The sequence below is a fragment of the Neolamprologus multifasciatus genome, chromosome 14, assembly GCF_963576455.1.
Source record: "Neolamprologus multifasciatus chromosome 14, fNeoMul1.2, whole genome shotgun sequence".
NCBI lineage: Eukaryota > Metazoa > Chordata > Actinopteri > Cichliformes > Cichlidae > Neolamprologus > Neolamprologus multifasciatus.
In genome coordinates, this window is record NC_140452.1 from 19,891,453 (window position 1) to 19,904,975 (window position 13,523).

Below are 13,523 nucleotides of genomic sequence, written 5' to 3' on the forward strand. Positions count from 1 at the left end.
CTAACTCAAGGGACAAAAAAATAAGCAAAGAATCAATTTTACATTGACATTCTTAAGTGAGGGAAACAGGGAGAAAAGGTTGAGTTTGCCAATTTACAGAAGAACTGGACTGAAAATCAGCAGTTACAGGTCTTATAGCATTCACTGTTTAGGATTTAAAGTCAGACATGTGACAGCCTGGTGACCTGTCCAGGGTGTACATTGCCTCTCATACTATGGTTGCTGGGCTCCAGCCCCCCCATGACCCTGGATGGATGGATGAATGGATTTAAAGCCATTATACACAGTCCCCCATTTTCAGATGCTCAAAAGTAATCGGACAATTGACTAACAAGCAGTTTTATGCCCAGATGAACTTTGTTTTCTTATTAGTTTATGACAAATGAAGCAAACATAATGGCTGAAGTTAATTCAGATTTTACACCAGCTGTCACATCAGTCATGCAACAGATGAGTCTCAGGGTGTTCCTGTTGAAGCTGTCTCAGCCCCAGCTGCATTGCTGTCCATACTATAAATGTTAAAGTGTTTCAAAACACTTATTGCTGGACTTACTTCAGTCCAAGTCCACACAACAGTGGTGCACATTCTTAACTAGATTTATTTTGGAGAGGCTCATGAAATATTTTGCTAAAGATTAAGAGAGCGTTTCCCCGCAAATTTAGAAAATAAATCCATACAATCTGTTCTGGCCTCTGTGAACCACTTTCCCCTTTAACATTGCAGAGTTTCTGTGACCCAAAGAGTCCCTGTTAACTAAAAGTATACAAAAAGAGATCAGAAAAGATAAGACAAGAATTTAAAAGATGTGACAGAGCTTTATTTATTTATTTATGTGTCATTCCTCCACTCATAAGACCTAGAATATATCCTGCAGCTCTTTGGGCCTCACTAATACTTTTGATACCGCTGGATTAAAATACATGTTTAACATGTTTGATAATTAATGCATCTGTTCTTCTTTACAACAGAGCCGTTTTGATTTTAACTACTTTGTCCTTCGGTGCTATATCTGCTTATCTTTCTGAGGTTTTTCACCTTGGAGCATTTGTAGTGAAAATCTACTTATGCAGCATAGATAAACAAACTACAACAACATTAAAACTTAAATCAGAAATGCACTACATGAAATGCATCAAGCCTGGTCAGTCAATCTTTTACATGGCCTAAATGTGTAACAAAAATGTATGATATCGTGTGTTTATTTTGTAGTATTTTAGTGTTGCTAAGAAAAATAAATGTGCCTTGAAATCTTCCCAAGTGCCCTTCTGAACTCATCTGACCAAACCCTCTGCAGGACCTGCCATTAAAAATAAAGAAGATGAGCCGACTGAGCGGAGGAACACACACGCTCACATATATTCACTAGTACAGCACAAACAAGCTCACTGGCTGACTTAAAGAACAAGGTCATTTGAAAATACACCCCTCCTTTGTTGGAGATTTAGTCCCCTTGATAAGATATCATTTTCTAGGATTTTCCACGTAACCCTGAGTCCCTAATCAGAGTTTTGTTTGAGCCCTGTGTGCCTCTTGGCCCAATAACAACCGCTGTTTTCTACAACACACCAACAGCAACACAACTGTAATGTAATTTTTCAGACAGTAGTGGCATAAATAAATTATCTTCAGTATCTGATGATGCTTTTGTGTTTGTGTTTTCCTGTAATTTTCAGGGGATTGGACGTTGTAGATAAGAGGTTCAGGTAAAAGCCCCTAAAAGCTCCACGCCACTTAAGTTCCATGGCAACCAATACAAGTACCAGTTATCTTCATATTACTCCATACCCCTCCAGCTCCCTGACATGTACTCTTCCTCACCAGCTTTGTCGCTCCCAGCCTCTCTCTCCTCCTTGTAGCTTTCCCTTTTGCATGTGCATCGATTGTGTCTGAGCATGTGCGCGTGCATGTGCATGTGAGTCAGCTGCATCCTCAGCACCTGGGTCATTACTTCCAGCCTCCGCACGGGAAGCTTCACTAACGCTGTGAGTTCAAAAGATGTGATGATGCTTTTAGTTATTTTAACCGTTTTATTGGAAGATAATTTAAGAAACGTTCATTTATATGTTTTATACACAATTTTATGTTTTTCATGGTGATATTTTGCATCAGTACTGTTCTGTTGTGACCATTTTTGTTTTGTTTTGTTTTTTTGCTGTAAAACTTGTTTTTTTGGTCACCTTGTGTTATAACTATCACGATTTTATAAAATACCCTGGTGGTTCCCAGGTTTGTCAGGACTCCAACACAGAATATCTGTGGGTGTGTAAGCGAGGAGAGGGAGGCCAACATGGGTTCCAGCTCTTCCTCCTATGCCCCCAAATCTATTTACCTGGATGTGGATGGAAAGGTGCAGAAGGTGAGTCTAATTTTAAATATTTGCATTATCAGTATTACGGATACATTTTTTATTGGTTTAACTCAAACCTTTACCCCGTTTCAGTCACGCAGTTTTTTATTATTCTATTGATTTTAGGATAATAATTAGAATTTCATAATAGGTTTAATTGTTAAAACAGCAATCGATAACTATTGCAGTTAAATGATTCCATTTATAATTCACCTCCTAGGCTTTCCTACAAACAAATTCCCAGTGGATACACTTCAGCTGAGGAGGAGCTAAAATTAGAGAGTGGTGCTCATCATTTTGCCTCACAGGTGTTAATGACAGACCCAAACACCTGTTTGTGAAGCTCTCACAAACCTTCATTAATGTTTGATGTTGTACACAAAACACAATGTAGATTTACATCTATCTATCTATTCAATTACATTAACATTTCAATAAGCAGGAATTGAGTTAATAATGGAGTGCGATGTAGAAACGGAAAAAAAAGCACAGATTTTTTAATCATAACAACAGCAGCTGCCATGGCTAATGCTTTCAGTACTAAACACACTGAGATTTGCTGATCTGGTGATGTAGAGTTCTTCTGGCGGTGACATGTCTATTCAAAAGCCCCAAACACTCAGCCTGAGGCTGATTGTTTGTCTGCTACATCTGCTCACTTGAGATTACATGGATAGATGCACACACCTTTTTGTAAACTTGGTGCTTGTATTTTACACTTAAGTTTCATGAACTGAGCAAATTTATTTATGCAATTTGAGCTCAATAAAACCATAAACTTTAGCCACCTTTTTAATGAACTAATTGTTTTTTTATTGTTCCCTGGTGTTTTTGACTTAGCCTTATTTAACTACTAAAAATAACTGACTCTTACCTTATGTTCCCAGGTGATGACACAGACACTCTAAAGCCTCAAGCTTCAACTGTTTGTGTGAATGTGTACCTGATACAAAAATGGCAGCACTTTTTTTTAATGTTTGTTTTTGAAGACTCATTTTACTTTACTATAACTGACAACTAATTTATTTGATCAATATCTGAATATGAGAATAACATGTGTATCTGAAAAATAAACCAAAGCAGGAGCTGTGTTTACATCACAGGTGGTGTTCAGCCAGCATTGCAGCCCATGTGACATCAAGGAACTTCTGTGTTCATCATCTAACATTCCCAGGTTTGTTGTTTAGTCTTACTAAAGTTACAGAGGTTGAATTCAAAAACAGCTTTATTGCTGAGCTCTCTCAGAACACACTGAAAGCTGCTAAGGAGGAAATAATCCACATTTAATTCAACACAGGGAAAACACACACAGGGATACTCAGACAAAATATACACACAGAGGATAACGAAGGAAAAGGCCAGAGGCGGGAACACAACTGACACTAATCATAGACTAATGAGACTAGGGACACAAAATTGAACACAATACAAAGGAGGCAGGAGACTATCAAAACCAAACAGGAAATAACACACACTGAGACCTAGACTGAGATACGTGAACTTGACACAGGGACTGGCCCACTGAAAAGTTACCATGAAAGGATAAGGAAACCAGTTAGGAGACAGAGAGACCAGACAGACACTGAAACATAAAAAGGGAAACATAGGATAATAAAACACGGAGACTAAACAGACTACAGCAGGAGACGCTGATGACAAGACGGAGACGAGACCAGCAACAGACTGGACCTGAAAGGGAACTTAATGTAACAAAACAAGAACAACAAACTAGAAATAACAAACTGAGATGCACCAGAGAAAACAAAACTCAAGACTAATGAAGAACTAGAATATTAAAATCTCTTAAATCCAAAAGAATAAATCACAAGACCAAAATAAATGTAAAAACTGGGTCGAAAACCCAGGAACATGCCTGTCAAATTATGTCACAATTGTGTTTTTTAACAGCAAATAATAGAAATATTAATACAATTAGTATATGTGTCTTACAAAAGGTTTAAGGTTAAACTTATTTCCACAACTGACACACAAAAATAAATAAATAAATAAAGCTTAATTTTTAAAAGATTTTATACATATACATATAGTATATGTATAATACATGTAGTGCTTAACAAACTTACAAGAGCTTCACCCAATGTAAGAAGTGACCATTATCAAATTCATTTTTATATTTCTGTAATGCTCAAGCCATCAATATATACCAGACTCTTTAATCTAAATTATATTCATAATGCAAAATTTGATTATTGTTATCCATGAATTTTCAAATGTATTGTTTACAAAAAAGCAGAAAAAAACAGTCTAGAGTGTTGGATCAAATTTGGGTATAAAAACATGGAATAGGCTTGTTACTTGCCTAATAGATTACATCATTTTGAGATTTAAACATGGTTTTGGCAAATTTTAAAATCGTGTTTCCTTGTTTTATAACAGGAGGATAATAAACAATTAAGTATGTAAATTATAAAAAGTTAAGGGCAGATGTTTTAACTCTTTCTTTTCCTCATCTTGCGACAGGAACACTGCCATTAAGATGGTGGATCCAGAGGGTGCCTTGGTCTCCATCGATCCAACCATGCCTACCAACTCTCCAAAGTATTGTTAAAGTATTGTTAGACATTGGGATATAATTACTTTCGGGAAAGTAGCAGAGTAATCACAATCATTATCATCATCAGATCTATTAACTAGATGCAAAGAAGCTTTCAATGATAACCAGATAACAGTTGCTTCTCAAATTTGCATGAAGCAGTGTTTGTAGAATTGAAAAAGACTTTAAAACCTTGAGGAAATAATAATAATTGTACATCTGATTTCCTCACAGTTCTTTGTACAAAGTTGTTCCACTGTCTACTCGTCAGCTCGGAGGTAAAGTGTTTCAACAGCTCAGTGTAATGTATATTGAAACATCCCATGTTTTTCAAAGTAATCACTATAACAGAAAGTAATCAATACCCAAATCTGACAACATAATTGCTTATTGAGACTATACTGATGTTTGCAGAGAAGGAGGACATGTTTCAGAACGTGCTGTCCCAAGTCGCTGAGCAGTTCAGCAGGTAATGTCTTCATCTTTTATTCTTTCACACGCACCTAACCAGTGTTGGTCAAGTTACCTGAAAAAAGTAATTACTAATTAATGATTACTGATTACTTCTCCAAGAAAGTAATCCTGTTACTCTACGGATTGCTTATTTTATTTTTATTTTATTGTGTTTACTTTTTATTTTTTTGTGTTTACAGTCACTCTTTCAAATACAAGCAAGTAAAACACAGCAAAAAATAAATAAAATCAATGATTCAGCAGCACAAAGTCCACTCACTCTTACATCTATTTTCACCTGTTTAGCTGTATTGGGGCTGGTGGAGGTTTGCCCGGTCCCACAGCGGTCATGTCAGTGGGGGGATCCGGGGGTTTCTCTGTGAATTTCATATTCCCGTAACAGCGTGCTCGGTGCTTGCTCAGATTTGAAGTTTACGGAGTCAAACTCAAAGTAATGTCAGTACTTCCAAGCTTTAAACGCTGCACGGTTGTACTCTCTCCCGCACTCCATATTATCCATTGCTGATCTACACACGTCTGTTGCAGCCATGGATGTCGCACGCTTGTACGTCATTGTCATGAGACACTTACAAACAATCATGGTTTAGTAACGCAGTGTGCTTACAGGAAAGTAACAGTAATCGAATTACTTTTTTGAAATAGAAATCCCTTTCTTTACTCATTACTTGAAAAAACTAATCAGATTACTGCCCATACCTAACACACATATCTGACACCGTGGTATTTCACTGACAAATGTTCAGGCCTTAGAGGCAAGTTCAGTCAGTTAGTAAAAAGAAAAATACAGTTTAGTCAGGACCAATATAGTCAAAACAATATTGTCAGTTCCAGTAATTATGCACACAAATCAGCAACAAGATCCATGGTGCATAACAAAGCAGGCATCATGACAGGAGATATCACACTGATAGTCAGAAATTGCATGAAGAGGAAGAAATAGGGTGGAGGCTGGTTGCAAAGCAGATTGTAGATATGCAAACTGTAGGCTCACTAAAGCAGCTTAAACAATGTGCTCTATATACTGATTTGCCAACAGGATGCATACATAGGCTGTGTCGTCAGCTGATGTTGGCTGGTTTTCTTTATTTTTTCGTTCGATTGCACCACTTGAAATTCTCCATAAAATCTCATATTGTCATTTGCCTTTCCCTCACAGAGCCTTTCGCATCAATGAGTTAAAGACTGAGGTCACCAACAGGATAGCCATGTTGGAAAAGAGGGTAGAGTGTGAGTGGTCTATTTAATACAACTAGTAATACGTTAATGTTATAGTATCGCTGTATGTATGCTTTTGGCTATGAAATTAAAACGATAAAATGCTTTTATAAGGTGTTGTAAGTACTTAAAGGTAAAATTGCTAGTCAACATGAAGACATTATATCATGTTTTTCTGATGTAATTATTATTGTTCTGAAATAAATGTCATATAATGCTTTCAATAGATGTTTGTGCTTTAACAGATAATTTTAACATGTTCCTAGGTGGTTGCTAGGCAACCTGATAAAATCATAATATCCGGCATAGATAAGAACCTTAAGGAGCCTAAGATGTACTCGTGTGCCAAGTTTGGTTGCTCAACTCTTGATCATGTAGGTACTTGACAGTCAAAGGAACAAGTAGACAATCAAGCAAAGATTGTGTGTATTAAAGGAAGATACAGCTGAGAGGATCTGAAAGGAAACATCATTTGGATTGACTATAAGCTGCAATATTCCAGAGGGAACACATTCCTCAAGAAAATATTACTCTTCATATTTCAGTGGAGGGCTTGAAAGTAGTGGAGATTGAGAAGTGTAAAAATGAACTGAAGAAGCTTCGAGACGAAATGACTTCAAGAGGTGGTGGCAGGTGAAGTCTGATATAAAGCCTCTACAATTTCAAAAGTTAGTTAGTAAAAGAAAAAAGGGAATACGTCTCAAATTGTTTTCCTTCTTATCTTAGGGTAAATTGTCCATGTAAGTACAACTTCTCTGATGATGGGAAGAAGGTCACTCCAAGACGAGATGTCCCCAGTTACCCAAAGGTGTCTCATCTATGATAAATGTTTTCTTTGCTGTTGGACAAAGCACCCTTCTTAAGATATAATAGGTCCTTGATGATCTGATGGCTTTACTTGCTTGGCCGTTGCAGTACACGCTCTCTCAGGAGACTATTGAGGCGCTGAAGAAGCCAACGTTTGATGTATGGCACTGGGAACACAACGAGGTTTGTCAGTTTCCTTCAACCATTTTCACTGTGTCATCCAAATGACTGATGTTTGACTTCTTTTCTCTTTTCTTATTGCTGTAGATGCTGAGCTGTTTGGAGTACATGTACCATGACTTGGGACTGGTGAAGGAATTCAACATGAACCCCATCACCCTGAAACGCTGGCTGGTAATAACAACAGCAGGGGTATACTGGGTTATACTGAATAATGCGGAGAGTTCAGACACAGATTGAAAAAGAATTTTTAAAGGGCACAACCTATAAAATGCTTTTAATTCAAGACTCTGCAGTGAGCACAATGAATGAATAATTTTCTGCCTTTCAGCTGGCAGTTCAAGAGAACTACCGTAACAACCCTTTCCACAACTTTCGTCACTGCTTCTGTGTTAGTCAGATGATGTATGGCATGATTCATCTCTGCAATCTGCAGGTATGGTGTAGTTTGCGGGTGTGGATGTGTATACGCGCTCATGCATTTCAAGTGTATAATTTGCCTGACGTTTCCAGCATTTATCCCATTTTTGCAAAATAAAGATCTTTTTTATGATAATGATCATTTACATTTTGTAACAAGCCCTTTCATTTACACTGCTGACCAGGAGAAGCTGACGCTCACAGATATGGGCATTTTAATGACAGCTGCAGTGTGTCACGACCTGGACCACCCGGGCTACAACAACACGTAAGATTCGCTATTCTCTCTGTAGGGGGTGTTGACTGATAGAGCTGCACATACCTGTTGACCCCCGGTATATTTTGACATCATCTGCACAACACTTGTTGATGGACTGTGAAACTAGTTCTGCATGGAGAGAACTCGGTTATGTAAACATGGCAATTCATTTTTATCGTATTTGTTTTGGGCTGTGGATTTCAGGCAGGCGAGAATATCTCTTATCAGAGAAACTTCATGAGAATATCCTATCCATCCATCTTGAGTCCATCCATTCAACAATGTCTTCCATCTATCAGGTACCAAATCAATGCACGCACAGAGCTGGCAGTGCGCTACAACGACATCTCTCCGCTGGAGAACCATCACTGTGCCGTGGCTTTCCAGATCCTCTCTCTTCCCGAGTGCAATATCTTTGCGAATGTAGATCCCGAAGCATTCAAACAGATCCGAAAGGTTAGACGTGCATTCAAAACTATTACTAGTACAAATATATATTTATGACAAGCATGCCATTTCATTTCAATTCCTACAAACTTGCCACATATTTTCATGTTTCATGTATAAGCAGATGTCAAGTTTACTTTGACTTTGCTCTTATGCTTCCAGGCAATTATCGCCCTCATTCTGGCCACCGACATGGCTAGACACGGAGAGATACTAGAGGCTTTTAAGCAAAAAGTGGACAACTTTGACTTCACCAATGAAGAGCATGTGACATGTGTACGTAGCCTGTGCATCATGGAGGTCATGTTGCAACTCTGCTTGACGTAGGCTGTTTCTTTTACTGTGCTTAACAGATGTGACCTCAGAACAAACAGACTCATCGATTGTGCTGTAATTTGCAGAAGTGAAACGGGTTGTATTAGTGTAATTGGGAAATTGGTTACAGAAATACAGTGAATGCTGAAAGACAAAAGTTGGCTTTTTACTTTTATTCTCCGTTTGTGTGTGTTGTGCATGTGTTTCTACAAGTGTATGTTTGTTTTTTCAGCTGAAGATGCTTTTGATCAAGTGCTGTGATATTTCCAATGAGGTGAGGCCAACTGAGGTTGCTGAACCGTGGGTGGACTGTCTACTTGAGGAGTACTTTATGCAGGTGACGCCAACCAAAGCACTGATGTTCATCAGTAAATCTGTGATCTAATAATGCCAAATTAAAGCAAAGGCTGAATACACTGAACTTAATAACAATACTTTCACAAATTTGTTTTCCAGAGCGACAGGGAGAAATCTGAGGGTCTCCCCGTCGCTCCCTTCATGGACAGGGATAAAGTTACCAAACCCACAGCTCAAATTGGATTCATCAAGTTTGTCCTTATTCCAATGTTTGAGACTGTCATGAAGGTATAACTCTGTCTTTCCAGCTGTGTGCAGATGTACAGTACTGTGCAAAGGTTTGATGAGGTTTCATTCAACCGTAGATCAATCAGTTGAGGAACCAGACATTCATCTACTGAAGTTTGTTAGGCCTGTCACTTCTTTTGTCCTCCACTTGTCCAGTTTCTATTGCTCAAGATCACTTACAAAAATCACAAGAAAATTTGGCACCTAGGAAGCAAATTATAAAGAAATAACAGCTGGCTTTTGCATAGTACTGTAAACAGATTATGTTAAATTTATACTGTGGTATTTTCCACTAGCTTTTCCCTCAGATTGAAGAACTAATGGTTCAGCCTTTGAGAGACTCTCGTGACCACTATGAGGAACTGAAGCAGATTGATGACGCTATGACAGAGGTAAAACCTATTCTATCCCTATTCTTATCTATCTAGCTCTTTCTCTGACCTGACATTAATGTAGCAGCTAGCTAATGTGGCTATTTTGTGTGTTTATCATGATAGTGAATGGAATCAACAGTTTATAACAGTGGGGACATTGAAAGTTGTGGTTTGGGAAAGTAATCTAATTTTGTTTCTAGTTTAAAGTTAGATAGGTAATTAAATTTCCTTCTTTTCAGTAAATTTATTACAGCTAGCATACAGAAACAGCTAGTTTGCCTCTGTTAGCTGGTTACACCTGCCTACCTGAAAGCTGCTGAGTCTTCCTAAATAATGCTTTATTCTTGTGGTTTCAATCATAATGTTAGAATTGTATTGATATCATTTTTTTACAAGCAAAACTTCCAATTGTGAGTGCAGCGTGATGCAGCGTGCAAGACTGGGAACAATACCAGTTGAGCATGTACTTGTCAAGCAATTAAAATTAACTAATGTTGCCATAACAAATTAGAGCTGGGGAAATTGGTAGGAATATCAAAATATGAGATATTCCTCTCGCAGGAAAAAAAAAAAAGAAAACTGGTAAACAAATCCATGTTGATGTCCACAGTGCCATTTAAACCTTCCATGGGAACTACCGATCACTGCCAGTTATCAGTTATGCAATGTGTTTCACACGGCTGTTGCCTCAGTTACACACACATACGCACACACACACAAATGCCTGCAGTAAACCTACATTCATACACACACTAAAGAACTAAATGCTAACATAAAGGTGTGTCTTTTGTTCAATGAGGCACAGAAGAAAAAAACTGAAAATATGTCATTAGGCGGGAAGAAGAATTAAGCTCTGCAGTGAGTGAGTACAGTGGTGTGTGTGTGAGTAAAACAACCGAGTCCTTGATTGTGCTTTAGTTCAGTGTTAGTTTCATGAGTGATCTCTGTCTCTGCCTCTCTCCACAACTTGTCTCTAAACTGAACTCTATCTGTAAAAGGTGACCTTTAGAAATGTGCAACATTTTCATGAGTTTGGATTCAGCAAGCACTTGATGTGTGAAAAAGTGTGAAGCTCTTGGCTGAACAGTATTAGAACAGATTACAATTTATTTTTAAACTGAGCAGGAAGAAAAAAATGTCAAATTAATAAAATAGTCCATTTAAATTTAAGGCTTGCATACAAATATATTTTTTTCACGGCTCAGATGATGAAACTAAACTGCTGAAATTGTTGCTCATCTATTTGTTTCTTTCACAGTGACAACAAAGAACAGTTTCTGCTCATAAACTGATACTTTAAACGTCTTTTTCTTCATCTCACATTGAGCTTTTTCACAGAAAAAGAACAAAGACTCTGAGTAAGTTTTTGACTTTCCAGAAAGTCAATTTCTCACTCAAAGCTCTAAGACAACTTCTATCCGACTGACTTTTTCTGTGGGTGATTTCTATCCAGAATGAGTTTCTAACAAGTTCTTGTTCAAATCTAGTTTTTAGTTTGCGTTTTGGCCCTTTAGGTCCATCTGCCTCTCTCTACCTAATTACAGCCATTATTTCATTCCAGGGATCATCTTTTATGATCACATTCAGGACAGACTTAAAAAAGTGTGAGTGAGGCTCCAGTGAAGACATCCAGCACTACATTCCGAAGATGGCAGATGGCAAAGAAAAAAGGGACACTGCTTCGTTACACTCTGGACTAAAATTAGGCATCAAGGTGGCATATCTTGAACTTTGACTTCTGCACTGGAGGTTAAAGAGCGGGACCTGCTGATGTTTTTGTATATTTATAGACTTTATGTTGCTGCCCCTAGTCATTTTCATAGTGTCGATCATTTTGAACGTACAATTTCTCCAAAGGCAAGCTTAAAGCATTATTTTAAGATTCATTTTAAAGTAGTTTACCAATAATTTTTTTCACCAAAATAAAAATGTTTTCTTTTTTCCCTAAATTCTGGAGTAGGAAAAATAAAAAACACCAAAGTGAGATTTTCTGTGTTTTCCTAACAATTTTAATCAAATAAATTCATATAGGGGTATGGAGTGTCCAGTGTTTTTCTTAATTGTTTTCATATATAGCACCAAATAATAACAACAACAATGCACTTTTGCATTGTAAGTTAAAAGTCCTTCAATAATACAGAGAAAATCCCAACAATCAGATGACCTCCTGGGAGCAAATATTTTATGATAGTGGGAAGGAAAAACTCAAGCTCCCTTTTAACAGTAAGAAACCTGATCCAGGAAGAATCAGGATCAGGGAGGGACGGCCATCTGCTTTAATAAGTGTGGGAACGAAGACAGGATAAGACACACTGTGGAAGAGACCAAGAGATTAATAATAACTAATGATTAATTACAGAGTAAATGTATAAACACAAAATGAGTGAAAAAGAAACAGTGCATCATGGGAAACCTCCAGCAACCTAACTTCTGCGGTGTAACTAAGAGATGATTCAGGGTCACCTGATCCAGCTCTAACTATATGTTTTATCAAAAGAGACATTTTCAGACTGATCTTGAAAGTAGTTAACGTGGTGTTTCGGGTGTCTGCTTCTCAAATCCAAACTGGAAGCTGGTTCCACAGAAGACAGGCCTGAAAGCTGAAGGCTCTGCCCTTTTACTTTTAGATGGCAAAAACAAGAAGTCTACTAACTTTATGTAGATTTGTTAAAGAAAAGTTAAAGAAAATAAACCAAATGAGCCTGGTAAGGGACGTAAAAGGGATCATGAGTTGGATTTTGGTATGCAATATGTGAAAATATCTGCTATAATACAGTTTTTATTTATCTATTTATTTGCAACATTACTGCACATTAAATATACTTCATGCACAAGGACAGTAACATACTGAATTATGTTCATATTTCAATAACTACGGTCAAGAATGCAAACCCAAACTTTCTCACAAAGTCAGCTAATAAATAACATGACATGATGACATTTTTCCTAACTTCTAAGCCCGCTTAGTTTTTAAATATTCGCACATTAAAGCACATTAAAGAAGTTATACATAGTTATAAATCAAAGGCTCCTGTGACTCCTATCCCTGAATTATTCCTGTTGTTTCATGAAGTTCTGTACAGATGTTTAAGTTGTCCTCTCTGCCCATCTTCCAGATTGAGTGATATTTTATTGCCACATTTTAGACTCGAGGACTAAAATACAGTCGATGTGTGTTGAAATATGACTAATTGTGGAGTTGTGTACGACCCAAAGGTGCCAATTATCTCAGCCCAATTCACGCCCTCTCGCTCCAAAGTTTCCCTTCTAGCCTACTTTTTTTTTTTTTTTTTTTACTTTTTTTAGGGTACTATGTTGCCAGTCACTTGATTTTATGCCTCACCTGCAAGCTTCATTTGACACATACTGAATACCACCTACATAGCTTTGATGAAATCACATATATAATACAGAGCAACTCACAGCATCACTCACCAAAGAAATTATTTATACTGCATGTTTTTTTAGGTTTGTTTGTGCTGTTTATAAGAAACGTCAGGCTACCAGTGTATACCTTAACTTAATCAATGTCCATTCAGCAATTT

The 13,523-nt window shown here is 37.4% G+C and overlaps 1 protein-coding gene across 2 annotated transcripts; it reads left to right on the forward strand.

Moving 5' to 3' along the window:
* The first annotated feature begins 1,687 nt into the window (after nucleotides 1-1,687).
* pde9ac (phosphodiesterase 9ac) lies at nucleotides 1,688-12,556 on the forward strand. 2 transcript variants are annotated; one of them, XR_014877900.1, is made up of 19 exons: nucleotides 1,688-1,983; nucleotides 2,228-2,357; nucleotides 3,452-3,522; nucleotides 4,830-4,907; nucleotides 5,137-5,180; nucleotides 5,317-5,371; nucleotides 6,533-6,603; nucleotides 7,137-7,224; nucleotides 7,318-7,399; nucleotides 7,507-7,581; nucleotides 7,666-7,752; nucleotides 7,910-8,014; nucleotides 8,184-8,266; nucleotides 8,557-8,713; nucleotides 8,867-8,980; nucleotides 9,252-9,356; nucleotides 9,476-9,604; nucleotides 9,901-10,840; nucleotides 11,540-12,556. XR_014877900.1 is itself a non-coding variant. In XM_085184480.1 (19 exons), exons 2-19 carry the CDS (start codon nucleotides 2,289-2,291, stop codon nucleotides 11,588-11,590), a joined length of 1,560 nt encoding a protein of 519 aa, XP_085040606.1. In that variant the 5' UTR covers nucleotides 1,688-1,983; nucleotides 2,228-2,288; the 3' UTR covers nucleotides 11,591-12,552. The 2 variants fall into 2 exon arrangements, 1 of the variants encoding a protein (XP_085040606.1); XM_085184480.1 differs by having other exon boundaries at nucleotides 9,901-9,996; nucleotides 11,540-12,552.
* Nucleotides 12,557-13,523: the final 967 nt, after the last annotated feature.

Coding starts and splice junctions, on each gene's coding strand:
- pde9ac (XM_085184480.1), top strand. CDS start 2,289: ATGGGTTCCAGCTCTTCCTCCTATGCCCCCAAATCTATTTACCTGGAT. Junction 7,225..7,317: donor ACTTCAAGAGGTGGTGGCAG/GTGAAGTCTGAT, acceptor TTCTTATCTTAG/GGTAAATTGTCCATGTAAGT. Junction 8,015..8,183: donor TTCATCTCTGCAATCTGCAG/GTATGGTGTAGT, acceptor ACTGCTGACCAG/GAGAAGCTGACGCTCACAGA.